Genomic DNA, 24,768 nt, shown 5'->3' on the forward strand with positions numbered 1-24,768 from the left:
ACCTGGGGTGTCTTGGAGAAATTACAACTTCACCAAAAAAAGGGACAATGTTTTCGGCCCTTGCTCCAAAAGGGAACCTTTTCAATAGCCTCTCTCTCACCACATCTGACTGAAACAAAGCAGGGCTCCAACTCCTTTCTCTAAATAATGAGCCAATGGAGGACTGGTGTATGTGCCACAAATAGCAAAGAGTGAGCTCTGTCTTTTACCACAATTTGGAATGAGGGGGAGCATACCTCGACCCCCGACGGAGTAGGCATGTGTGCACATTTAGACCGCTCAGTGTACATCGTGGAATTCCAAAACCGTTACTTTACAAGAACGCTCCTCGACTATCCAGTTGAAAAGGATCTATGGTATAAACTCCACTTATTTTTTTTCTTTACCCGAGGGAGTTTTACTTTTGGGAACCAGTAGACCTGTGTGTGAGACTGTAATCCAGACGTCTGCGCGGAGCGGAAGTTCGGCTACTGTTTACTTTTTTCTCTTAGAGTAGCCTAACCCAAACCAGGTGAAGTCGCCCCCCGGTGCGCAGGCAGCGCTCGGATATAGTGGAAACCCTCTTTGTAGTCTGTAGTCTATTTCAGGGTCTGAAGTCTTGGTGAAGTTCTTCATTTTTCTAACTTCAGTTTGGCTCTATCTGTGTCTGACGGGATGTTTTCATGCGTCCTGCTTTTGGTTCTGGATGGGAATGGCAGTTTTCTGACAGCGGGCAGGAGCAGAGTCTGATCTAGCCACAGTCATGAGGTTCCGCTACTCGAGAATGTTTTTAATCATCTGAGGGGCACTCTTCCCCAAAGAAAGAGAGAGGGAAAACTTTTCCATGCTCTCTCGGGGCTCCATAGTGTTCGAGGATGTGAAAGTTGGACTGTGGCTCACTTTGATCTAACTTCATTATCACGAATAACGGAATAACAACGTTGGGGAAAAGGTTTTGTTTGTTTGTGCCAGCTCACAAATCAACACTCAAATTTGCCATAGCGACGGCTCTTGGACACCGTGTACCCCCTCTGAAATACCAACCAGCTCATCTTTGAAAGATAAAATGCAGCACAATGTTTCAGGCCGTGGCTTATTCCTGAAGTGCGTGTTTTTACAGATATAAAAAACACAGAGCAGCGGGGCTAACGGCCAGAGTTGTGTGAGGTCTGAGTGAGACGCGGAGAAGAAGTAGGCTAAACATCTTCTTCCCTCATGGTATGCCTTTATTCTTCTGCCAGCAAAGTTGGGAGTGAAGCGGGAATGTTTCTTCGGCGGCTCTGGACGCTCCGCCGCAGGTATTGCTCCGGACGATTATTGCTCCTAGGGGTCGCGGTGTGTCTTTTCTACCAGACCCTGATGGAGGCACGGAGTCGGTTCAAAGGCGGCCCACCCGCGGCTGATGAACGCAACAAGTCAACGATGACTGGAGCGTTGGAGGTATTTGATGAACTTCTGCAGGACCCTGTGAGGCTTATTTCTACCCTGGAGGCTTTGGAAAGGGACAGATATGTAAGTGGGCTTATGATAGAAGTGCACTGAAATGCTGTCTATTGTCCAATTTTTGTACTGTGCATTAGGTAGCCTACATGCAGTTGGGATGAACCTTGAATATTGTAGATTCAAGGATAAGCTTTGATCCATCCCACAATGGGAAAAGCTTTGATACAAGTCCATCTCACAATGACTATATCTTTACACAGTGCTGCGTTAGTTGCGTGCAATGGTTGCATGACACTCTATGCAGCCTGTGTTTTGTCTTTGGGCTCAAAACACCGTCTGAGTTGAATTAACTTTAATGAGCAACAACAACCTTAGCTTCAAGTCTCACAACAAAATGATTGGATGCTGACTCCTTGGTTTAGCCTATATAACGAACAGGTTGAGCCTATTTTAATTTAGTTGTCAAGTTACGTAAAATGTTTAAGAATAGTGAACAGTTTTTTTTCTATAGATGTTAGTGTTGAGGTATTTAGATGAGCGAGCTGGGGGCTCGAGGCTCAATGCCCATTGGTCAGCTGGACACGTGCTCTAGAAGCGCTCTTCACACAGATGATTGACACCTGTGGGAACCTTTCAAAACAAGGTTGCATATCAATTTCCTGGGTTATTTTAAGTGATTGTTTTTCTGAAAGTGTTCCCTGATGTAGCCTACAAGTTCGGCCGTTAATCAAGTCGGAGAAACCCTCATTTTACAGCTCTCATGCGTCCATAAAATGACAGCTGACATAATCTGTGATAAACCCGAAGATGAGGGATTTAAATGTATTTATTACCCAGCTGCCTCAAATGTGGCCAATACCTTGACCATTATAGCCTTGCTTGACTGCTCTGTAATTGTGAGAGTATTCTGGCAATCCCACTGTTACTGTGTTTGCTTTTCAGTCTTTCAGGAAGTGTGTGTTGTATTCTGACAAGAGTGATGCTGCCATAGATCGCAGACCAGCTGCTAGTACCCCAGGTCGTTACACAGCTCTCTGTTTACCATCTACCTCTAACAACTGATTCTAGATCAGCTCTACTTACCCACTTCTAACCTTTACCATTATGGGTTAAATTAGGAAAGTGTTCCTGGAACAGTTATTTTATTAGGCCATACTTTTCCTTCTCTCTGGTTGTCTTGGACCCTTGGAGAGGAAGGGAGATAATAAATAAACAAGGAGAGGGGGGAGGAGGGATGGTGTTGAGAGAGAGAGATAGAGGGAGAGGGAGAGGAAGTCTGTTGGACTTGACTATGTGACTATATTGACTATGTGGTTGACAGGGAGAAAGCGAGCTGTCACAGCCAAATTTGTTATCCACCACAAACACGCTGCCTCAGTTTAGCTGTTGAGTGCAACTCTGTGTTCTAGAGACCCAACTCGAAAAGTTCTGAATGTCGGACTTATTGTGAATCAGAAGTTTGAAGTCTGAGCCATTACATTGCCCTTATTTCTCCTTTCATGATATACTCAAAGGAGTCTTTCATAGTTGACATTGAGTGTGACTGGGGGGGTGGTGGGGGTTGCTTGTTGGCATGTCTAGAGCCATCGTTACAAAAGCCCTGCCACTGTAGTGTTTGTGCCTGTTACCCTCTGTGGCATGTCATAATGAGTAGCTTCACACTGTGTGTATGGGGTGTTCAGTATTGTATCTGTCTGGGGCGGGATGGTGATTGGAATTGCTGGAGAGTTGTTAGGGGTGGGGTGTTTTGGCAAGGGTGTTTGTGTAAAAGGTTTGCAATGCGTGTCTGAGAGTGTGTGTCCATGTGCGTGTGTATGCAGTTAGCACCTGTGTATGGCTGTCCCAGTCTTTCCCGGGTGCTAGCGGCATGAGTGCTCCGGCAGTAGGCCAGTAGGAAGTGTTAGAACGGAGATACGGAATGTGATCCTCCAGCTCTTTATCCCCTTTGAGTCTCTTCCAGACACTGATAGACCCATTCAGTCCCAGGGCAGGAGGCAGGAGGCTGGACCATGGATCAGAAAAGCATGGAACACAGCCTCACTCGCACACACATACACGCTGGGATTCAATGGCACTGGTACTCCCATCAGAGCGGCGTTCAAACTCGCCGCATATGTGTGGAGCATGTTTCGTGGAGTTCAGAGTGGAACCCCTGCCAGAAAGATCTGGAAGCTTGTTTGCTGCTTTGACGCTGATTGGCTGAACGTGTGTATGGGAGGAGGTTTCAGCGTTTTGACCACTGGCACTAACCAGACTCTCGGAGAAGGTCTCGGATAGGGTCAGGGAGTCAGTTAGGGTGCTGGGGAGGTAGGGTCAGGGAGTCCGTTAGGGTGCTCTGGAGGTAGGGTCAGGGAGTCAGTTAGGGTGCTGGGGAGGTAGGGTCAGGGAGTCAGTTAGGGTGCTCTGGAGGTAGGGTCAGGGAGTCCGTTAGGGTGCTCTGGAGGTAGGGTCAGGGAGTCAGTTAGGGTGCTGGGGAGGTAGGGTCAGGGAGTCAGTTAGGGTGCTCTGGAGGTAGGGTCAGGGAGTCAGTTAGGGTGCTCTGGAGGTAGGGTCAGGGAGTCAGTTAGGGTGCAGGGGAGAAGGTCTTGGATAGGGTCAGGGAGACAGGGTGCTGTGGAGGTAGGGTCAGGGAGTCAGTTAGGGTGCTGGGGAGGTAGGGTCAGGGAGTCAGTTAGGGTGCTGGGGAGGTAGGGTCAGGGAGTCAGTTAGGGTGCTGGAGGTAGGGTCAGGGGGTCAGTTAGGGTGCTGGAGGTAGGGTCAGGGGGTCAGTTAGGGTGCTCTGGAGGTAGGGTCAGGGGGTCAGTTAGGGTGCTCTGGAGGTAGGGTCAGGGAATCCGTTAGGGTGCAGGGGAGAAGGTCTTGGATAGGGTCAGGGAGTCAGTAGGGTGCTGGGGAGGTAGGGTCAGGGAGTCAGTTAGGGTGCTAGGGAGGTAGGGTCAGGGAGTCAGTTAGGGTGCTGGGGAGGTAGGGTCAGGGAGTCAGTAGGGTGCTGGGGAGGTAGGGTCAGGGAGTCAGTTAGGGTGCTGGGGGGGTAGGGTCAGGGAGTCAGTTAGGAGGGTGCTGGGGAGGTAGGGTCAGGGAGACAGTTAGGGTGCTGGGGAGGTAGGGTCAGGGAGTCAGTTAGGGTGCTGGGGAAGTAAGGTCAGGGAGTCAGTTAGGGTGCTGGGGAGGTAGGGTCAGGGAGTCAGTAGGGTGCTGGGGAGGTAGGGTCAGGGAGTCAGTAGGGTGCTGGGGAAGTAGGGTCAGGTAGTCAGTTAGGAGGGTGCTGGGGAGGTAGGGTCAGGGAGACAGTTAGGGTGCTGGGGAGGTAGGGTCAGGGAGTCAGTTAGGGTGCTGGGGAGGTAGGGTCAGGGAGTCAGTTAGGGTGCTGGGGAAGTAGGGTCAGGGAGTCAGTTAGGGTGCTGGGGAGGTAGGGTCAGGGAGTCAGTAGGGTGCTGGGGAAGTAGGGTCAGGGAGTCAGTTAGGGTGCTGGGGAGGTAGGGTCAGGGAGTCAGTAGGGTGCTGGGGAGGTAGGGTCAGGGAGTCAGTAGGGTGCTGGGGAAGTAGGGTCAGGGAGTCAGTTAGGAGGGTGCTGGGGAGGTAGGGTCAGGGAGACAGTTAGGGTGCTGGGGAGGTAGGGTCAGGGAGTCAGTTAGGGTGCTCTGGAGGTAGGGTCAGGGAGACAGTTAGGGTGCTGGGAAGGTAGGGTCAGGGAGACAGTTAGGGTGCTGGGGAAGTAGGGTCAGGGAGACAGTTAGGGTGCTGGGGAGGTAGGGTCAGGGAGTCAGTAGGGTGCTAGGGAAGTAGGGTCAGGGAGTCAGTTAGGGTGCTGGGGAGGTAGGGTCAGGGAGTCAGTTAGGGTGCTGGGGAGGTAGGGTCAGGGAGTCAGTTAGGGTGCTGGGGAGGTAGGGTCAGGGAGTCAGTTAGGGTGCTGGGGAGGTAGGGTCAGGGAGTCAGTAGGGTGCTGGGGAAGTAGGGTCAGGGAGTCAGTTAGGGTGCTGGGGAGGTAGGGTCAGGGAGACAGTTAGGGTGCTGGGGAGGTAGGGTCAGGGAGTCCGTTAGGGTGCAGGGGAGGTAGGGTCAGGGAGTCAGTTAGGGTGCTGGGGAGGTAGGGTCAGGGAGTCAGTTAGGGTGCTGGGGAGGTAGCGTCAGGGAGTCAGTTAGGGTGCTGGGGAGGTAGCGTCAGGGAGTCCGTTAGGGTGCAGGGGAGGTAGGGTCAGGGAGTCAGTTAGGGTGCTGGGGAGGTAGGGTCAGGGAGTCAGTTAGGGTGCTCTGGAGGTAGGGTCAGGGAGTCAGTTAGGGTGCTGGAGGTAGGGTCAGGGAGTCCGTTAGGGTGCAGGGGAGAAGGTCTTGGATAGGGTCAGGGAGACAGGGTGCCGGGGAGGTAGGGTCAGGGAGACAGGGTGCTGGGGAGGTAGGGTCAGGGAGTCAGTTAGGGTGCTGGGGAGGTAGGGTCAGGGAGACAGTTAGGGTGCTGGGGAGGTAGGGTCAGGGAGTCAGTTAGGGTGCTGGAGGTAGGGTCAGGGAGTCCGTTAGGGTGCAGGGGAGAAGGTCTTGGATAGGGTCAGGGAGTCAGTTAGGGTGCTGGGGAGGTAGGGTCAGGGAGTCAGTTAGGGTGCTGGGGAGGTAGGGTCAGGGAGTCAGTTTGGGTGCTGGGGAGGTAGGGTCAGGGAGTCAGTTAGGGTGCTGGGGAGGTAGGGTCAGGGAGTCAGTTAGGAGGGTGCTGGGGAGGTAGGGTCAGGGAGACAGTTAGGGTGCTGGGGAGGTAGGGTCAGGGAGTCAGTTAGGGTGCTGGGGAGGTAGGGTCAGGGAGTCCGTTAGGGTGCTGGGGAGGTAGGGTCAGGGAGTCAGTAGGGTGCTGGGGGAGTAGGGTCAGGGAGTCAGTTAGGGTGCTGGGGAGGTAGGGTCAGGGAGTCAGTAGGGTGCTGGGGAGGTAGCGTCAGGGAGTCAGTTAGGGTGCTGGGGAGGTAGGTCTGCCCATGTGTGTACTCCAGTGGTGGTCAGTGCTGTTTAAGATGAGGGAGGACACATTTTTTTTCATGAGCATGGCCTTATTTCTATTACAACATATTGGATGACTTGCATTCATATTCCATTCACCTAGTTCAATGTAACAGCAATAGGTTTAGGCTACTACATTATACAATTTTTTCCCCTATACACATAAGGGAGCCTATTATTGAAAGTTTACAACGTAGGTGCACAGACAGTGACACATTCAATACCACCTTGCACGCTCTTGCCTGCATCTAGCTGATATTGTGTGTAACCATTAGTCCAACAGTTGCAAATGAGAGTATCTATTGGACAAATTCAGGTATGTTTATCCCCATTTGGTTTCATTTGCTTCCGTTTAAAAAATGTCTTTTCAACAGAATCGGCGGGAAATTAATACACCCCTGATCATTCATAGCAGCCATGTTGTTTTCCTTCTCGCATCTATGCACTCTCTTCCTCTCACCTTGTCCCTGCGCTTGTGGACTTCAATGCACAACACATCAGCTGTATGTGACCAGGGGCCTGTTGCACAAAACTAGGATAAGGGATTAAGCCAGGATATCTTGGTGATCCTGGCTCAATTGATCCGTAATCCGGTTGCACTAAAGATGGATAGGGGGCAGGAGGATATGTTATGGTATAAATTACCATGGAGATTTATTCTGTGGAGCTAGCCTGCTCCAGACCAGGCTAAATTCCAGGATCTATTTAATCTCATCCCTAATGTCAGTCAGCAGTCACCACAAATGGAAACCAATAGTTATTTCACTGCTCACTATACATTGTTATCACATATAACTAGACCCACTGTTATTATTTAAACGTTTGTGATCATTAATTTCAATGATTTGGGATAAAAAATGATTTTTAGATGATGTTGCTATCATTAGATAATTTACAGTTTCCCATAGACTATAAGGCTATATATAAAATGATAGAATATTAGGGCCACAGAGGGGAAAAAAACACAAGTCATAATATTGTAACCAGTTGTTTTAAAGGAGGACAGTTGTTAAAATGACAGATGTGGGGCATTTCGTGAAATTGTACTTCAGTATGGTTTCATAAACAAAGACATGCTGATGTGCCAGAATATTAAGTATCACATTGTCATAAGTATCAAAACTGCAAAAACAATATGTAGCTTTTCTGCAGAAAGAACCAGCCTCATAAATTTATGACTTTATCCTTTTTCTTCAGTGTGGCCCTAGTACTCTGTCATATAAACAAATACACATTCCATATGAATATAAAAACACAATGTGTAACATTATGTTCCTTTATTGAATAAGGACAAAACAAAGCAGGTAAACCATCAGCTCCTTTCGAAACTGAAGTCACAGTGACTCTACAAGATGGAAAGCACAGAATCCAAGCATATTATACAAAATGATACATACACATTCAAAGGTCTGTATATAACACACCCTGCATGTCTGCACACTAAAATAAATGCAGGACAAATCCATACACATCAACTGAACAGACAAATTAATGGATGCAGTAGCCTCCCTGCAGCCTTGTATTACACACAGTATACCGCACAAACATCATAAGAGGCCAAATTCGTCAAAAAACAAACCCAAAAAAACCCAAATTCCTCTGCCACCGCAGGACATATTTAACCAAAATTGAAAGCACACATACTAACTAAAATAATTCAACACATATTGGTCCCTCAGCAGCCGACCACTGTCGTCATCAGGGAAGATTGCCGGATTGTCCCAGTCCATGGCTGGTGGCACTCTGGGGGCCCTCTCCTTCCTCAGGCAGGCCACATTGTGGAGGACAGCACAAGCCACAGTAATATCACATGCCCTAACAGGGCTGACCCTTAATTTGTGAAGGCAGTGAAAGCGTGCCTTCAGGAGGCCAAAGGTCATTTCAACTCTGGCCCTGGTCCTGGCATGGGCATGGTTGTAGGCCTGCTGTGCTTCCTGGGGGTCTGTGAAAGGTGTCAGGAGAAAAGGCTGGCAGCCATACCCCCTGTCTCCCAGCAACACACCAGAGAATTCACCTGTCAACACAAAATCTCATCATTACTACCTCATAAACACAGTGATATTCTTGACACAGCCATGATGGTTATAAATAGGGGTTGTGTGGCTTACCTTGTGATAGGCACTGATAGATTTCAGAGGCCCGAAAGATTCTGGAGTCATGGACTGAGCCAGGCCATTTTGCCACAACATTGCTGATCACACAGTCAGCATTGCAGACCATCTGAAATCATAAGATGAGGAATATTACACCAATCAATGCACATCACTGGCAATGCAGAGTGTTCGTCAATGGACAATATCAAAAAGTTATGTTCACCTGAACATTAATGCTGTGAAAGGATTTCCTATTCACAAAATCGGCCTCATGGGCACCTGAGGGGGCTTTTATCCTTATGTGTGTGCAGTCCACTGCACCAATGACATTGGGGAAACCTGTCACACAAAGTAATGAGTATCCTACTATGTGTTAACAGTTGTCCTGTAATTTGTAGATCCTCTTACCTGCAATCCTATAGAACTCCTCTTTGATGTCACAGAGTCTTCTGTGGCCAGGGAAGGAGATGAAGACATCTGCTAATGCTTTGATAGCCAGACACACACTCCTTATTGTGCGGCAAATTGTGGCCTTGTTCAGCTGTTCTGCATCCCCCACTGAGTACAGGAAGGCTCCACTAGCAAAAAAGCGCAAGGCCACACAAACCATTTGCTCCACACTCAGTGCATGGCTCCGTGCAGTGCGGTGCTTAATCCTGGGACCCAGTAGTCTGCATAGATACCTGATGCCATCTGCAGAAAACCTGTATCTTTCATATAGATGGTCATCAGGGAAGGCCAGTGGGTCCAACCGGTCCCTGAAGACCCTTTCTCGCCTGAAGGCTCTCCTCAGCACAAGTGCTTCTTCATCCACCACATCTCGCACGAATGGGCATGCCATTGTCAGAGCAGAAAGGAACACACAATTTTGGGCCTTCATATAGGCTAGTGGCCACACCTGGTGCTGGGGGGGTGGGCAAAAGAGGGCGATGCCTTATAACGATGACTTGGTTGTACTGATTGCTGGGAAAATAAAAAAAAACTTAGAAAGATGCCACCGTCCTGTGTGCTCACAATAAGAGCTCATATGTCATGGCTCACTTGACTTTACGAGAATATACCTCATTTTTATTTTGAGCTGTGTCATCTTCTTGGAGCTGGGGGAGGAAAGAAAAATAATGATTAATACATTTGTGTTACAGTTAGCATACAGTGTACATTGAAGGCATATCTCACCTCCCTCTCAAGTTTTTTTATTTCAAGGTCCAGTTTCCTAATTGTCCTCTTTTTTATTTCGGACTCCAGTGCAAGATTTTCCATCTTTTTCTTCTTGTACTGAATGTCTATGTCTGCCAGTTCTATTTGGCGCCGGAGGTGGTTGCCATACAACTTTCTGATAGCTTGTGAGCTCTGTGAACACAATACCATTAGCGCAGCTGGAATTTGGCAGGATGTGGTGTCCTTTTATTAATACGCACTATGTTGCCAGGCTGGTTTTCCCACTGTATAGCATCTGGGTCCTGTAAAAGAAATTAGATTTTTTGATTTTGATGAGGACTCCTCACCATTGTAGAGTAAATAGTACTTTCACAGTCTTAACATGATACCTCATGCCTTCTGGAATCCAGAGAGATGGTCTCCTCCTCATCATCGTCTCCATCATGTGCTGTTGCTGCTGCACTGGGGCCTTCACCCTATCACATTTAATCGGATTCATATTGAAGCTAGTAGACAAGACATGCCAGGCCTACAGTATGCCTTTGATGGAGTACTCACTGGATCAGCATCGTCTGGTGCTTGTGCTGGTGGCTCTAACAGGAACACAGTGCTGCCAGACACTGCAAGGCAATAGGTAAACCAAAGTCAGACAGTCCAAATTGATTCAATATGAATGTGGTTGTATCCCATGTAGAGATGGAAGGACATACCTTGAATGAAGCGGGTGGCATCTTGGGAGGAACCTATGCTCGTCTCTTTCCCCCCAGGGATCCCCTCTAAGACGGGCCTGCCTTTATTTAGCTCCAAGGCCATGTCCTCTGCTGGGGTAAGGTCAGCCTTTGGTGACCCACCACCCGTGCCTTGTCTGTGGGTATTCTTTTTCACTGCTAAAACAGTACAGACAATGTGTGAGCAGGCACCTTCTGGGTACAATATATGCTTGTGCTTTGTTAAATATTAGTCAGGGACCATACCATTCTGCAGAATGTTCTTGTATTTGATTTTGACCTGCTGCCATGTCCGTTTTGGCCCGTTCATGTTTAATCTACACACACACACACACACACACACACACACACACACACACACACACATTTAATGGAGTCACACTGCAAAAAATTACTTGGTATTTTTGTCTTGTTTTCAGTAAAAATATCAAAAAATTTATCATAGCTTTATACAGTGTGATGGAGTTACTTTACACAATTTCACTCATATCTGCAGTGCATTTCAATTAAAAATTTAACCGTTTCATAATTACAGTACAACTGCATTTTTGGAGATGTGAATTAAATATTTGAATTGTAATTGTGATGTTTCAGCGGAGCGGTGAGTGTGTAATTGTGCACTACTTACGCATTCAGGCGGTCTGCAATACTTTGCCACGCTTTTTCTCTTTGCTTTATCACTGTGGCGGTGTTGCCTTTCTTCTTAATTATATCTTTTACCTCCTCGTATGCCTCCATGAGGATTTGTGCTTCCTACGGGGAAAAGTACGCGGCTCTAGTTGCCATGGTAAATCTGTTAATCTGTGATCTGTGGCGGGGTCTATTTGAGTGAGCCGTGAGCGCGCACCTATCCAGGATTGGTTTCACCTGGCTTAATGAATCCGTGTCTGCTCATCCTGGCTTGGTCTTTGTGCAACCAATTAAGCCTGGACGCACATGTTTTGGCTTCATTGAGCTCAGCTGAGTCATTTATCCCGGATGTCTTAATTCTACTTTTGTGCAACAGGCCCCAGGCGAAAAAAACTTTCCAAATCATAACGTCTACACACAACCTACATCGTTGTCACCATATTAACTTCATAGTCAACATAGCTAATAGAACTAACGTGTTAGTAAACCTGCTACAATCATGCAGTAACGTTACAGTGTACAGTCAGTAAGAAGTTTAGCACTTACACCGGCGGGCCCCGATGGCAATAAATTAGTAAAACCAAAAGCTTACGTTGACTTGGAAGAGTTCCAGTGTTTTGTTGAATAGTCATAACCAGCTAACTAACATAGCATCCCCCTATTTGAACAAGGTGTTTGTGTCTGCTAAACTAGCTAGCTGCATTTGCTAACTAAGTAAGTGAAACTTAAAGTAACAAAAATTTATAAAAAATGACAATCTCTCTCTATTTCTCTCTTGCTTCTCCGTCATTTTGGAAGAAATTAATTTGTTCAAAACTGTTCAACGATTGTCTTTCTCTCTCTTTGAGTCAACGACTCACCACATTTTATATACTGCATGGCTCGCTAGCTGTAGCTTATGCTTTCAGTACTAGATTAATTATCTGATCCTTTGATTGGGTGGACAACATGTCAGTTCATGTTGCAACAGCTCTGATAGGTTGTAGGACGTCCTCTGGAAGTTGTCATAATTATTGTGTAAGTCTATGGAAGGGGGTGAGAACCATGAGCCTCCAAGGTTTTGTATTGAAGTCAATGTACCAAGAGGAGGACAGAAGCTAGCTGTCCTCCGGCTACACCGTGGTGCTACCCTAAAGAGTGCTGTTGAGGCTACTGTAGACCTTCATTGCAAAATATTATTTTAATAAATTATTTGGTAACGTGATTATATTTAGTATAGTTTTATCTAAAAATGATAACTTTTTATGTGTTTAACAATTAAAACATTTATGAAATTCACTGAGGAGGATGGTCCTTCCCTTCCTCTGAGGAGGAGCCTCCCCTGGTGTACTCTAATGGCTGGGTCACAATACTGTTAATTAGTCCTCTACTTGGTATCCTTTTCTAAATGACCAGTAATCTAAATTGAACAGACTGCTAGCAGCAATAGAAGTGGTAGCATATGAAGGAAACTCTTCAGTTGATGATACTGATAGAAGGCTAGGAGACACCTGCACCATATTACTGTACTGAGGAAGAATGGAGACACCTGCACCATATTACTGTACTGAGGAAAGATGGAGATACCTGCACCATATTACTGTACTGAAGAAGGATGGAAACACCTGCACCATATTACTGTACTGAAGAAGGATGGAAACACCTGCACCATATTACTGTACTGAGGAAGGCTGGAGACACCTGCACCATATTACTGTACTGAAGAAGGATGGAAACACCTGCACCATATTACTGTACTGAAGAAGGATGGAAACACCTGCACCATATTACTGTACTGAAGAAGGATGGAAACACCTGCACCATATTACTGTACTGAGGAAGGATGGAGACACCTGCACCATATTACTGTACTGAGGAAGGCTGGAGACACCTGCACCATATTACTGTACTGAAGAAGGATGGAAACACCTGCACCATATTACTGTACTGAAGAAGGATGGAGACACCTGCACCATATTACTGTACTGAGGAAGGCTGGAGACACCTGCACCATATTACTGTACTGAAGAAGGATGGAAACACCTGCACCATATTACTGTACTGAAGAAGGACGGAGACACCTGCACCATATTACTGTACTGAGGAAGGCTGGAGACACCTGCACCATATTACTGTACTGAGGAAGGCTGGAGACACCTGCACCATATTACTGTACTGAAGAAGGATGGAAACACCTGCACCATATTACTGTACTGAAGAAGGATGGAGACACCTGCACCATATTACTGTACTGAGGAAGGATGGAGACACCTGCACCATATTACTGTACTGAGGAAGGATGGAGACACCTGCACCATATTACTGTACTGAGGAAGGATGGAAACACCTGCACCATATTACTGTACTGAGGAAGGATGGAAACACCTGCACCATATTACTGTACTGAGGAAGGATGGAGACACCTGCACCATATTACTGTACTGAGGAAGGCTGGAGACACCTGCACCATATTACTGTACTGAGGAAGGATGGAGACACCTGCACCATATTACTGTACTGAGGAAGGATGGAAACACCTGCACCATATTACTGTACTGAAGAAGGATGGAAACACCTGCACCATATTACTGTACTGAGGAAGGATGGAGACACCTGCACCATATTACTGTACTGAGGAAAGATGGAGACAAATACTTGGAAGTCTGGAGATGATTTTAGACAGCTCACCCCACCTGTCTGATGTGTGCATTACTTTACAGTACAGTAGGGCAGTTTTAAGAGCATGTACAGTATGTCCCCAATGTGTACCCATAGTTCTTGTCTGAGGTCTGTATTGTAAAGGTCTGATCCTTGCATGCTTCACTACTCTATGGAATTGGATGTTTAGTAGCCAGCCAATGTGTAGGTCTATGTTTATATTTGATATGGGTTAATGTCTTCTCGGGTAGGTATTTCACCTGTGAGTACAGCATAGGAGGTATTGTTTGTAAGGGTATGTGGTTATAAGGAAGTATGCTCAAGTTGCCTCTGGATACATATTTCAAATGGGTACATTGAGTCATTATGCATGTAGCTTTCTGTTATGTTTAACTACATATTTGCGCATGTAAAATGCACATTTGTTGTGATTGAATGATGACTTTCTGATTTGTTTTGACTGCTCTCAACTTAGAACAAGATGTCTTACTCGATGTACTGAATGTGACTTATATGGGATAGGGCGATATGCGTTTTGCAGACCCCCTCAATATGGGTGTTTGGCCTTGGATGTGACTGGGTGATATGAGTCATGGAATGGGTGTCTATATATTGCCAGTGGGCTGTATATCTGTTTCTCTGTCTGTCTCTGTGTGCATGGCTGAGATGGGAGTATTTATAACCCTGGGCCTCTCAGACACACTGAACTCTACCCATGGAGCCAGTGGTAAGACTAAGCCACATCCTGTCACCGAGCGAGAAGGTTAGGGATGGAAGGAGAGAGTGGGAAAGAGAGCCAGAAAGATGGGGCAATGAAGGGCTCAGATGGATATTTTGACAGAGGGTCAGAGGGAGTGGAGGAAGAAAAGAGTGAGGGATGAGAAATGGAGGCAGGGAGAGAATGACTGTGAGAATAAATGAGAGAAGTAGAGAACAGAAGCCTCCTTGGCAGATCCTTCACCAGTAACCAAGGAGAGATGCAGCATGGTAGTGCATGACCAAACAGGCCTTCCAGACCCAGATGAATACTAACACACAGACAGGGCCAGAACCAGGACTTATACAGCCAGCCTCGGCCTCTCCAGACTCTCCTGCAGTCTCACACAAACAGGCCTTTCTCCTTTTGGCTCACCCTCCTGTCCCCTAATTCCCCATCTCTCCCTCTCTTCCTCTCTCCCTCTCTCTCTCCTCCCTCTCCCTAGACAGCTAAACTTTCACACATGTATTTTCCTTCTAAACGAGTGCAAGGCCCATTAACCCCCTGCATTCCTCCTTCTCTCCACAGATGGAGGGAAACATGGTCATTATAGGGCACGGTTAACAGACCCACCTCAGAGGGCTAGCTATCACACACTGGATGTGGTATGTGAAGTGAACCCAGGGTAGATTTATGTGGGTTGACTTTTCACGGTCGTATGGAAACGCTTTGATTTGTATGGGCTGCTGAGATCATGTGAGTCACTCGTAAATATTGTAGTACTCTCAGTCCATTGAAAGCTGTCTTTCCCCATATTTACTAACAGTGTCAGTGTAGCTACTATTGTGGTAGAAGGTTGGGGTTAAAGTGATACATCTGTCTTGTTTTGCTTAGAAATGGTGTGTTGTAGAAACTGTAGAGATCTGTGTCTGGAAACCAACCCAGAGCAGAGCACCACGCAGTTCACATGTGACCATCCAAAAACACTGCTGTGACATCACATCACTCTGTTGCGTTCATATTTCAGCAGTGGTGGCAGAGAATGTGGGGCACAACCTGGCTGTACGTCATAATCAAGCCAATAAACTGTATTGAGTCATGTATTTGGGGGGAGGATGTGGACGATGTTGAAGTCTTGTGGTTTGGGGTCAAGTTTAGTGTCACAATTGGTTAGGTAGTGTGTTCACGTACTGTGTGTATGGGTCTTCATCTGGACTGGAGTGAGGGGTTAAGGTGAAGATGTTTACCGTAACCATATGTCTGCTAGCATCAGAGCGGTTGCCAGGGGAGTGCCAGGGGCATAGCCACTAGAAGTAGTTTGAGGGAGGGGTTGCTGTACATTTTGGTGCCACATTTTTTTAAATTCAGATTTTTCAGGGGGTGCTGCAGCACCCTCAGCACCCCTACTTCCCGCAGCTATGGCCAGGGGGTTGCCATGGGGTGGAAGGACCAGAGAGAGTGACCTGTTGGGAAGAACCATAGGTCGGGCCCAGTCAGCCAGGACTGTTAAAGATAGCAGGTCTATTAATATACGACTAAATGTGGGATACTGGGATTCAGTATCAGCAGAACACATACCAGATACTGTACACTCAATGCTACTGCCCCTCTGACAGCTAGAGGGGCTCCACTGTCTGTCACAGGGTCGTCATGGGGACGATGGTCGCGGTCCGTATTTTTTTTCTCGTTGGTGATGTCAGATTAGGTCATTTTAGAAAACATGGAGAACTCTTCATTTTAAGGGCTGCTTGTTAACTCATTATAAACCATTAGTAAATAGTTTGTTAACCATTGCTAAACTAAACTATGAATACATCATAAATCGGCTGTATTCACCACACTATTTCTGTACGTGCAAAGAGGCATTATGCAGCATTGATGCAAACTCCTTTGCTCATCAAATCAGTTACCAAATGAAAAAGTGGAAGCAATTTCCTCGGTAAACCTGAGCTCGCGGCTGTGTGCTGTGTATACCAAAACAGTATAATCAATACAAACATCATTTCCCCAGCAGTGGTTCTCCCTCACTCTGCCAAATAAACTGTTTATGAGTGGGTTTACTATGAGTCCCTCTCGGCTACAGATTATATTGAAGGTGCGCTGCTCAGAGGATTGCCTCTGTTGTATAAACACCTTGATTCGATTCCCCGCTTATTAAAGTAATATTATTCTAATATTTCACTCTGTGTTATGGGCCAACTGTAAACTCGCTCCTTCCTTGCTGGAGGAAGAAGAGAGGAGGAGGAAGGGGTGATGGAGTGTATTTGTTATTACTCAGGGAGAAAGGGAGCGAGGGAGAGGAAGAAAAATGAAAGAAGACAAAAAGAGTTCTAGGCCTAGGATCCCAATTTGGGGAATCTCCTAATGAAATAATAATGTTTGTGTTTGAACTGGGCCATGGCGGATTGGCAGGCAGGGAGGCAGCAGGATGAGCGCTGTGGAATAATTGCTTGTTTGAGATTAGTATCTGGGGGAAGAGAGGATGGAAAGGGGGAGTGTAAGTATTGGAAGGTGGAGAGAGAAGGGGGCTGTGGGTGTATTAGAGGGTGGAAAGGATTCTGTGGAGCTGGTTGGAGGGTAGAGAAACTCGTTGTAGTTATGGGGGTCTTGTGATGTTCCCTCTGATGTGGCCTGCAGCTCCCAGATGGAAACGTTTACAGGCCACGCCACCATAGGCCTCGGGAGAACGAGAGGAACGAACGAGAGAAAATAGAGAGACTGGAGAGGAATGGTATGGAGAGAGAGAGACTGGAGAGAGTGATTTAAAGGGAGAAGGGTAAGAAAGAGAGAGAGAGGGGAGACGAATGGAGAGCGAGAGAGACAGAAAGACCGGAGAGCGAGATTCAAAGGAAAAGGAGAAAGGGATAAGAGAGAGGAAGAGATTGATAGAGAGACAAATGAATGAGCAGGCAACGGAGAGGGAGGGGCGAACAGTTCTGAAAGAAAAGTCCTTCTACTTCAGAAATGATATAGTGAAAACTGCCCTCCCTCTCCTTACCAAAGGAGATTAACTTTTTCTCTCTCTGTCCTACCCTCCGTCTCCCCTCCCCTCCCTACCTTCACCCCTGCCCCAGCCATCACAGTTTGATCCTGCTGCTATTCTTATCCAGCTTATCCAGCCCAGAGTTGTGTAAACAGAGCGAGCTGAGCAGCTACATGGCTTTCATATGTCTCTGTCAGCCTAACCCTTCACAACTGGTTTCTCTCTCGCTCGCTAAGGGTTTAAGCTTGTTTGGCTCAGGCTCTACTCCCTAGTGCTCTAGGGTTGTTCTGTTCACTGTTTTGATGCCCTTTTCAATCGTTTATGGGGGCATTGTTTAAGTGCCGGTAATACATTCTGGCTCCCGAGTGGTGCAGCGTCTAAGGCACTGCATCTCAGGGCTAGAGGCGTCACTACAGACCCTGGTTAGATTCCAGGCTGTATCACAACCGGCTGTGATTGGGAGTCCCATAGGGTGGCACACAATTGGCCCAGCGTCATCCGGGGTAGAGTTTAGGGGTTAGGCCGTCATTGTAAATAAGAATTTGTTCTTAAGACTTGCCTAGTTAAATAAAGGTTCGATAAAAAATGTAAATACAAATAGGATTGAAATGAGAAATAGTTCCATATGAACTGCCAGGAAATGGTCACTCTTGGCATCATGTACTGTCTGTACAGTCTTTGTTTGTATTGCATATAAATATACAGCAATGCTGTTGGTGGTTGGAGTGACCTCTCTATATGTCGATATTGAACATCCCTCTCTCCCCCCTCTTCCTCAGGTCAAGGGGTCCAATCAGAACCGGGCCGGGCGGGTCACGCGGGCCGTCGTGTTGACGGGTCAGCACGTAGCCGCGGATACAGAGGTCCAGCTGTTCCAGCGGATCCTGGAGCAGCGAGGCTACGAGGTCAGCCTGTCCCGATACGCCGAGACCAACACCGCCCTGAGACGCGACAACGGTGAGATGGAGGGAGGGAGGGATGGATGGATAGAGAGAGAGATGGAGGGTGAAGGGAAACGTTTTTCAACAGCATCAGCTAGCACTGAGAAAAGATAGCAGTGACCGAGAGTGGTGGGAGGGAAGGTGGAAGAAAGGTCGGAGGAGAGGGAGGAAAGAGGAGAAGGATCAAGAGAGATGCAGGATGAAGAGATTAGGGTAAAATAGAGGTGAGCAGGTTTTACAGTTAAGGCGGAAGGATGGGTAGAGAGAAGCAGAGAGGGAGGGAGGGAGCATGGAGAGGGATGAGAGGCAAGGAATGGGTGGAAAGGGTCCAAGAGAGGTAGAAGCTGATAGATAAATAGTATACTGTAGGGTACAGTCTGTACCTGCACACATACACAAACAATCCGTTATTCACTTATTCCATGTTTCCCTCGTCAAGTGAGGAGAAAGGAAGTATACACACAATGGCTTCATTCACTAGCTATTTGTCCCCAGGCAAGTGACTTGCGCGCATACACACACGCGCATGGCCGTATTCCAGTCACTCATGACGTACAGACAGGCATTAGAGCAGGGTTAACAGAGGTGTGTGTGTGTGAGAGAGGCCTGCTGCTCTGGCCAGGCAGGTGGGTGGGAAGAGGTTTTAAAGGGTTAACAGCTACAGAGCCTGGTCTGCACCACCTGCTGGGTTTACTGTCCTTTACTGTCCTTTTTAGGGCTCACTACCCCCCGCCCCCCCCTTCTCCCCACACCGCCTTCGACTGTACACACCCATCCCAGTCAGACAAAATAAGATTGTTGGATTGCAGAAAAAGACTGAGATGAATAAGGCAAGATTTCCTTCTTATTTCAGGACTTTCTCTGTAATCACTCCCTCTGTCTGCCCCAGGCTGTGTGAGTGTGTATGGAGTAGGAAAGGGAGAATGGTATTCCAGTGACCCAGTGAAGGACACTACTGGAAAATCCTTGGAGCTCAGCACAGAAATACCGTGTGGCTAGTTCAGCTGGAAGGCAGAGGGGGAGAGAGCGATAGAGAGGGACACTTATAGGAGACCAGATGTTTAAACTACCCTTGTCATTCAGAGTCATAAATCACTGCTCTACTAGTAAGACTAGTCACAAGGATTACTTATGTGTGTGTGTTTACACACATTCGTGTGTGTGTGTGTGTGTGTGTGTGTGTGTGTGTGTGTGTGTGTGTGTGTGTGTGTGTGTGTGTGTGTGTGTGTGTGTGTGTGTGTGTGTGTGTGTGTGTGTGTGTGTGTGTGTGTGTGTGTGTGTGTGTGTGTGTGTCTGTCCCCTGGTGTTTACTATCAAGAGGAGAGTATCGCCAGGTCTCAGGGGTCAGGCTCTGTGTGTCAGAACGCCCAGCTGTCACTCACCCCATCAGTGTGATGATTGACAGGTCAGCCTGTAGACCACACTGGGGCTCTGGTCACCCTGATCAAAGAACCCAGCAGCACCCTTAATGACTTTACCAGACCAGAAACTGAATAGCATGGGCCTGGTAAATGTCTTTAGGACTGTGTCCTAAAAGTGTCCTATAAAAGCGTCATATTCAGTCCTTGCACGTGTGCGTATTTATGATGGAAAGAGGAGACAAGGAATGGGGAATGTTTAAGAGTATTGGGATATGCCTGTGTCATTAGCAGGGGTGGCCTTTGCTTGTGAAGGAGACAAGGAATGGGGCCATTTAACAGTATTGGGACACTGCCTGTGTCATTGCCAAGGTATGCTACGTGTGTGACAGAAAATTTCAGCCCAGTCTCCCATATAATGGATTTGTCTGATCTACATCAGGGCCTAAAAACTGGAGTGTACTGGAATGAAAGGGTAGGGTTCCTGGAAGAAAGAGTCCAGATCTTTAATTTGATGAGCCCTAATTGTGTTAGTCTCTTATTGGCTCGAATGCATCAGATTAGAGGGAGCCAATCATTTCCTGTTTACTCAAGCCAACCCAAACAGAGACACAGAGATTGGCATTTACTGTTACTGTTGTTTTCTCTGAGGGCCTTTTTAGTCTCCCAGCAGACTGTGCGTGCTTGTGTGTCAGGGCTCGAATTCTCTGATGGCATCAGCGGCCGTGGCTGTCGATGCCCCCTTGTTAGGCAGTAATGCCCTCTAAGAAAATGTATCCCTTGCGACCAACGTGGCCGTTGTGCCCTTGGGCTGAATATAATAATTATAATTCCCTTCTCCCGGCTGCCAATCACCGTAGCCTACTCCGAAGCACCTCTCACTCACGTGCTCTCTCAGATATCTCAATTCTTATTGGTCAATGCCCGTGAACCGATCCTTCTCACAGGCTTCGCAGCTCCGAAGTAGGCTACAAGTGAAGACCGACATATTGGGGATGCAGCGTCCTTCTTATCAAATTCCGAGGTGCATATTGAAGATGTTAGAAGTGTCCACATTTACTTTTCGTCAGCCAACAAGATGAGTAACGAACAGCAAAAGCACTAGCCTATGTCAATCTACTTTCCCCCATAGTCCAAAAGTTGACATATTCTATTGGCAGTGGTGATTTTAGCATGTACATTTTGGTGGGGCAAACGACCCCCCACCCCCCACCCACCCACTCCCACCAGTCGCAACACCACGGCGATCGACGTCACCGGCTTTCTAGCCATCGCCGCTCCATTTTTCACATGTCCATTTGTTTTGTCTTGTTGTAACGATCGTCTTCGGGAGAAAGAGAGGAGGACCAAAGCGCAGCGTGGTAAGTGTTCATGATGATGTTTTTAATTAAACTCAGAACACTAAACAAAACAATAAACAATGTGAACAAACGAAACAGTACCCTGTGGCGACAAACACTGACACGGAAGACAAACACCGACAAACCAAAAGATAAAACAGGCTACCTAAATATGGTTCCCAATCAGAGACAACGACTAACACCTGCCTCTGATTGAGAACCATTTCAGGCCAAACACAGAAACAGACAAACTAGACATACAACATAGAATGCCCACTCAGATCACACCCTGACCAAACAAAACATATAAACATACAAAGCAAACTATGGTCAGGGCGTGACACTTGTTCCGTACACACCTGGTTTTCATTCCCCAATCAATCTACATGTATTTAGTCCTCTGTTCCCCATCATGTCTTTGTGTGTAATTGTTCATTGTTAACGGTGTATGTTCACGCGCGATACTTTTATTGTTTATGTTCCGTGTTTTTGGGCACTTATGTCATTTTTTGTGCTTATTGTTGAATGGAATAAAAGTGTGCCTGTTTACTCTGCTCTCCTGCACCTGACTTCGCCTCCCTTACACAGCCTTAACACCACCGATACACCTGGCTATCAGCGGAAACCTGTCTGGCAGCGAAAAAGTTAATTCAGCATAATTTACTGCCTTTTAAAAAAACATTGCTGATATGGCTGACTTGCTTAAAAAATTGGTTTCTACTGATAATTGAGATGTACAAACTATTGCATAAGGGGACGACGAGCAGATAAGAGGCAATCCGTGATTTTGATAAAGACATTAAAGAGCGAACTAGGACTAATGTAGTCAATATAACTATTTGTTCAGCACTTTTGAAATGTACAGTGACAGAATTCAGAACATGGGCCGTTCGTACAGTATTCTCCCTGTACACCAAGTCAGAACCGTAGGGTAAATAAAGGGAACATATAAGCAGACAATGAAAGCTCTTAAAATATTTGATTATGACATTTTTCTAAAACAGGCTATAGACTAAATGTGCACCAGCAAGTCAGAACAGTAGGCTAAGTTATGAGGGGAAGAGGGAGCAAATTATTAGAGTTAGGCACATGGGCTACTAACAGCTTACTACACAACGTACACTTACTAAACTCAGCAAAAAAAGAAAAGTCCCTTTTTCAGGGCCCTGTCTTTCAAAGATAATTCATAAATATCCAAATAACGTCACAGATCTTCATTGTAAAGGGTTTAAACACTGTTTCCCATGCTTGTTCAATGAACCATAAACAATTAATGAACATGCACCTGTGGAACGGTCGTTAAGACACTAACAGCTTACAGACGGTAGGCAATTAAGGTCACAGTTATGAAAACGTAGGACACTAAAGAGGCCTTTCTACTGACTCTGAAAAACAGAAACAGAAAGAAGCCCAGTGTTCCTGCTCATCTGTCTGAACGTGCCTTAGGCATGCTGCAAGGAGGCATGAGGACTGCAGATGTGGCCAGGGCAATAAAATACAATGTCAGTACTGTGAGACGCCTAAGACAGCGCTACAGGGAGAAGGGACGGACAGCCGATCGTCCTCGCAGTGGCAGACCACGTGTAACAACACCTGCACAGGATCGGTACATCCGAACATCACACCTGTGGGACAGGTACAGGATGGCAACAACAACTGCCCGAGTTACACCAGGAATGCACAATTCCTCCATCAATGCTCAGACTGTCCACAATAGGCTGAGAGAGGCTGGACTGAGGGCTTGTAGGCCTGGTGTAAGGCAGGTCCTCACCAGACATCACCGGCAACAATGTTGCCTATGGGCACAAACCCACCGTCGCTGGACCAGACAGGACTGGCAAAAAGTGCTCTTCACTGACGAGTCGCGGTTTTGTCTCACCAGGGGTGATGGTCGGGTTCGTGTTTATCGTCGAAGGAATGAGCGTTACACCGAGGCCTGTACTCTGGAGCGGGATCGATTTGGAGGTGGAGGGTCCGTCATGGTCTGGGGCAGTGTGTCACAGCATCATCGGACTGAGCTTGTTGTCATTGCAGGCAATCTCAATGCTCTGCGTTATAGGGAAGACATCCTCCTCCCTCATGTGGTACCCTTCCTGCAGTCTCATCCTAACATGACCCCCCAGCATGACAATGCCACCACCCATACTGCTCGTTCTGTGTGTGATTTCCTGCAAGACATGAATATCAGTGTTCTGCCATGGCCAGCGAATAGCCCAGATCTCAATCCCATTGAGCACGTCTGGGACCTGTTGGATTGTAGGGTGAGGGCTAGGGCCATTCCCCCCAGAAATGTCCGGGAACTTGCAGGTGCGTTGGTGGAAGAGTGGGGTAACATCTCACAGCGAGAACTCACAAATCTGGTGCAGTCCATGAGGAGGAGATGCACTGCAGTACTTAACGCAGCTGGTGGCCACACCAGATACTGACTGTTACTTTTGATTTTGACCCCCCCTTTGTTCAGGGACACATTTTTCAATTTCTGTTTGTCACATGTCTGTGGAACTTGTTCAGTTTATGTCTCAGTTGTTGAATCTTGTTATGTTCATACAAATATTTACACATGTTAAGTTTGCTGAAAATAAATGCAGTTGACAGTGAGAGGACTTTTTTTTTTTGCTGAGTTTATTACTTAGCTACAGTATACATATCTCCCTGGCATATTACATAATTTATGCAGCAGCATACAAGACATAATTTTGGAATCACCTTGTTGTGCTCACTTGAACAGGAAGATGGTGCGGCGGTCTTTTGTGACAAATTTTTATTATCAATGTCGGGCATTCTCTGGATTTATGGTGCTTTCAAGACAACTGGGAACTCTGAAAAAAACAAGGTCGAATCATGACGTCAGTGATCTTCAGGTCGGAGCTCTAGATAGAGGCCCGAGTTTCCGACTTGGAATTCCGAGTTGGATGACCATACAAAACATATTTTCCCAGTCGGAGCTAGTTTTTTTCACGAGTTCCCTATTGTCTTTAAGGCTGAGATTTCTCAGTTCTGAGTTTCCAGTTGTTTTGAGCGCCGTAGAAGCCATGCTGGATTGTCAGCATGGCCAATGTTGAATGTTTATCCTTTTAAGCTTGAAAAAGAGACCCTTAAACCCAGACTTAGACCACACACCCATTCCACTGAATATCAGGCTAGTGATGGCTTTGCAATTCTTGCAGTTAGCCATTGATTCCTTCCAAACCACTCATTGTTAAAAATGTGCGATTTCCAACTTGTTGTGTAATGTTTATGTCCAGTGGCCGATGATCACCGATCCATTTTTATCTATAATTTACCTTCATTATGTATCTTCATTTGACAAGGATTGAAAAGGATTTGCCAGTAGTTTGTCAACTTGATTCATGATGATGACTGCTAGCTAAGATTTTGAAAGTGTTATGTTGACATGGTCAGTCCAATCAAAGCTACGGTACATATAACGTGATTTGACGTCATTTTATCTGAGGCCAATGACCTTGGGCCTTCTTGGATGGGCACTTCTAATGTAACTCTATGGCAGCACCAATTTTTTATTGAATGAATCAAATTTACTAACAACTAACAACTCCAGGAATTGCATGCTGTCCAGGCTTTTGTACCTCTGTGCTATCTGAGACTTGATGTTATCATGAATTGAGTCATACAGTGCTTTGTAGGTGTGCCTTACATCGTGAGTGCCCTGCCAACACTTCCTCCTCTGCATGATCTCTGGATCCTCAGTCATACTTGCTGCCTTCTCATATATGGCACTGAATACTACATCAGACTTGTGCTCCTCCATTCTGCTTGTCAGATTCTCTATTTTCTTACAGT

General features: G+C 46.7%; 2 protein-coding genes across 7 annotated transcripts in view; one reads left to right on the forward strand and one right to left on the reverse strand.

Annotated features, from left to right (window-relative positions):
* Positions 1 to 236: 236 nt before the first annotated feature.
* cped1 (cadherin-like and PC-esterase domain containing 1) overlaps positions 237 to 24,768 on the forward strand; it is an 86,593-nt gene continuing 62,061 nt past the window's right edge. The window contains exons 1-2 of one of the 2 annotated variants that reach the window (XM_071332753.1): positions 237 to 1,491; positions 18,108 to 18,285. In XM_071332753.1, coding sequence (XP_071188854.1) covers positions 1,195 to 1,491; positions 18,108 to 18,285 — 475 coding nt within the window. In that variant the 5' untranslated portion in view covers positions 237 to 1,194. The remainder of the gene's footprint in view (positions 1,492 to 18,107; positions 18,286 to 24,768) is intronic. The other variant, XM_071332752.1, reaches the window with a different exon arrangement.
* Positions 6,944 to 11,380, reverse strand: LOC139534065 (putative nuclease HARBI1). Of its 5 annotated transcripts, XM_071332757.1 has the most exons (10): positions 10,628 to 11,380; positions 10,364 to 10,540; positions 10,212 to 10,273; positions 10,043 to 10,129; positions 9,914 to 9,955; positions 9,672 to 9,845; positions 9,557 to 9,592; positions 8,904 to 9,458; positions 8,511 to 8,622; positions 6,944 to 8,416 (listed from the first exon to the last, which is right to left on the reverse strand). In XM_071332757.1, the coding sequence occupies exons 1-8, from the start codon at positions 10,746 to 10,748 to the stop codon at positions 9,381 to 9,383; spliced, it is 777 nt and encodes a 258-aa protein (XP_071188858.1). In that variant the 5' UTR covers positions 10,749 to 11,380; the 3' UTR covers positions 6,944 to 8,416; positions 8,511 to 8,622; positions 8,904 to 9,380. The 5 variants fall into 5 exon arrangements, with proteins under 5 accessions (XP_071188858.1, XP_071188859.1, XP_071188857.1 ...); XM_071332758.1 differs by having other exon boundaries at positions 10,364 to 11,380; XM_071332756.1 differs by lacking the exons at positions 10,364 to 10,540; positions 10,628 to 11,380 and adding an exon at positions 8,719 to 8,834 and having other exon boundaries at positions 8,904 to 9,592; positions 9,672 to 10,129; positions 10,212 to 10,334.

The sequence above is a fragment of the Salvelinus alpinus genome, chromosome 11 (genome assembly GCF_045679555.1).
Source record: "Salvelinus alpinus chromosome 11, SLU_Salpinus.1, whole genome shotgun sequence".
NCBI classification, from domain to species: Eukaryota; Metazoa; Chordata; class Actinopteri; order Salmoniformes; family Salmonidae; genus Salvelinus; species Salvelinus alpinus.

Excerpts from the sequence above, each read along its gene's own strand:
- LOC139534065 (XM_071332756.1), bottom strand. The coding sequence starts at position 9,375 with ATGAAGGCCCAAAATTGTGTGTTCCTTTCTGCTCTGACAATGGCATGC. Across the intron at positions 8,623-8,718 it reads TTCACAGCATTAATGTTCAG|ATGGTCTGCAATGCTGACTG; the intron begins GTGAACATAACT and ends TTATGATTTCAG. Across the intron at positions 8,417-8,510 it reads CTATCAGTGCCTATCACAAG|GTGAATTCTCTGGTGTGTTG; the intron begins GTAAGCCACACA and ends TTGTGTTGACAG.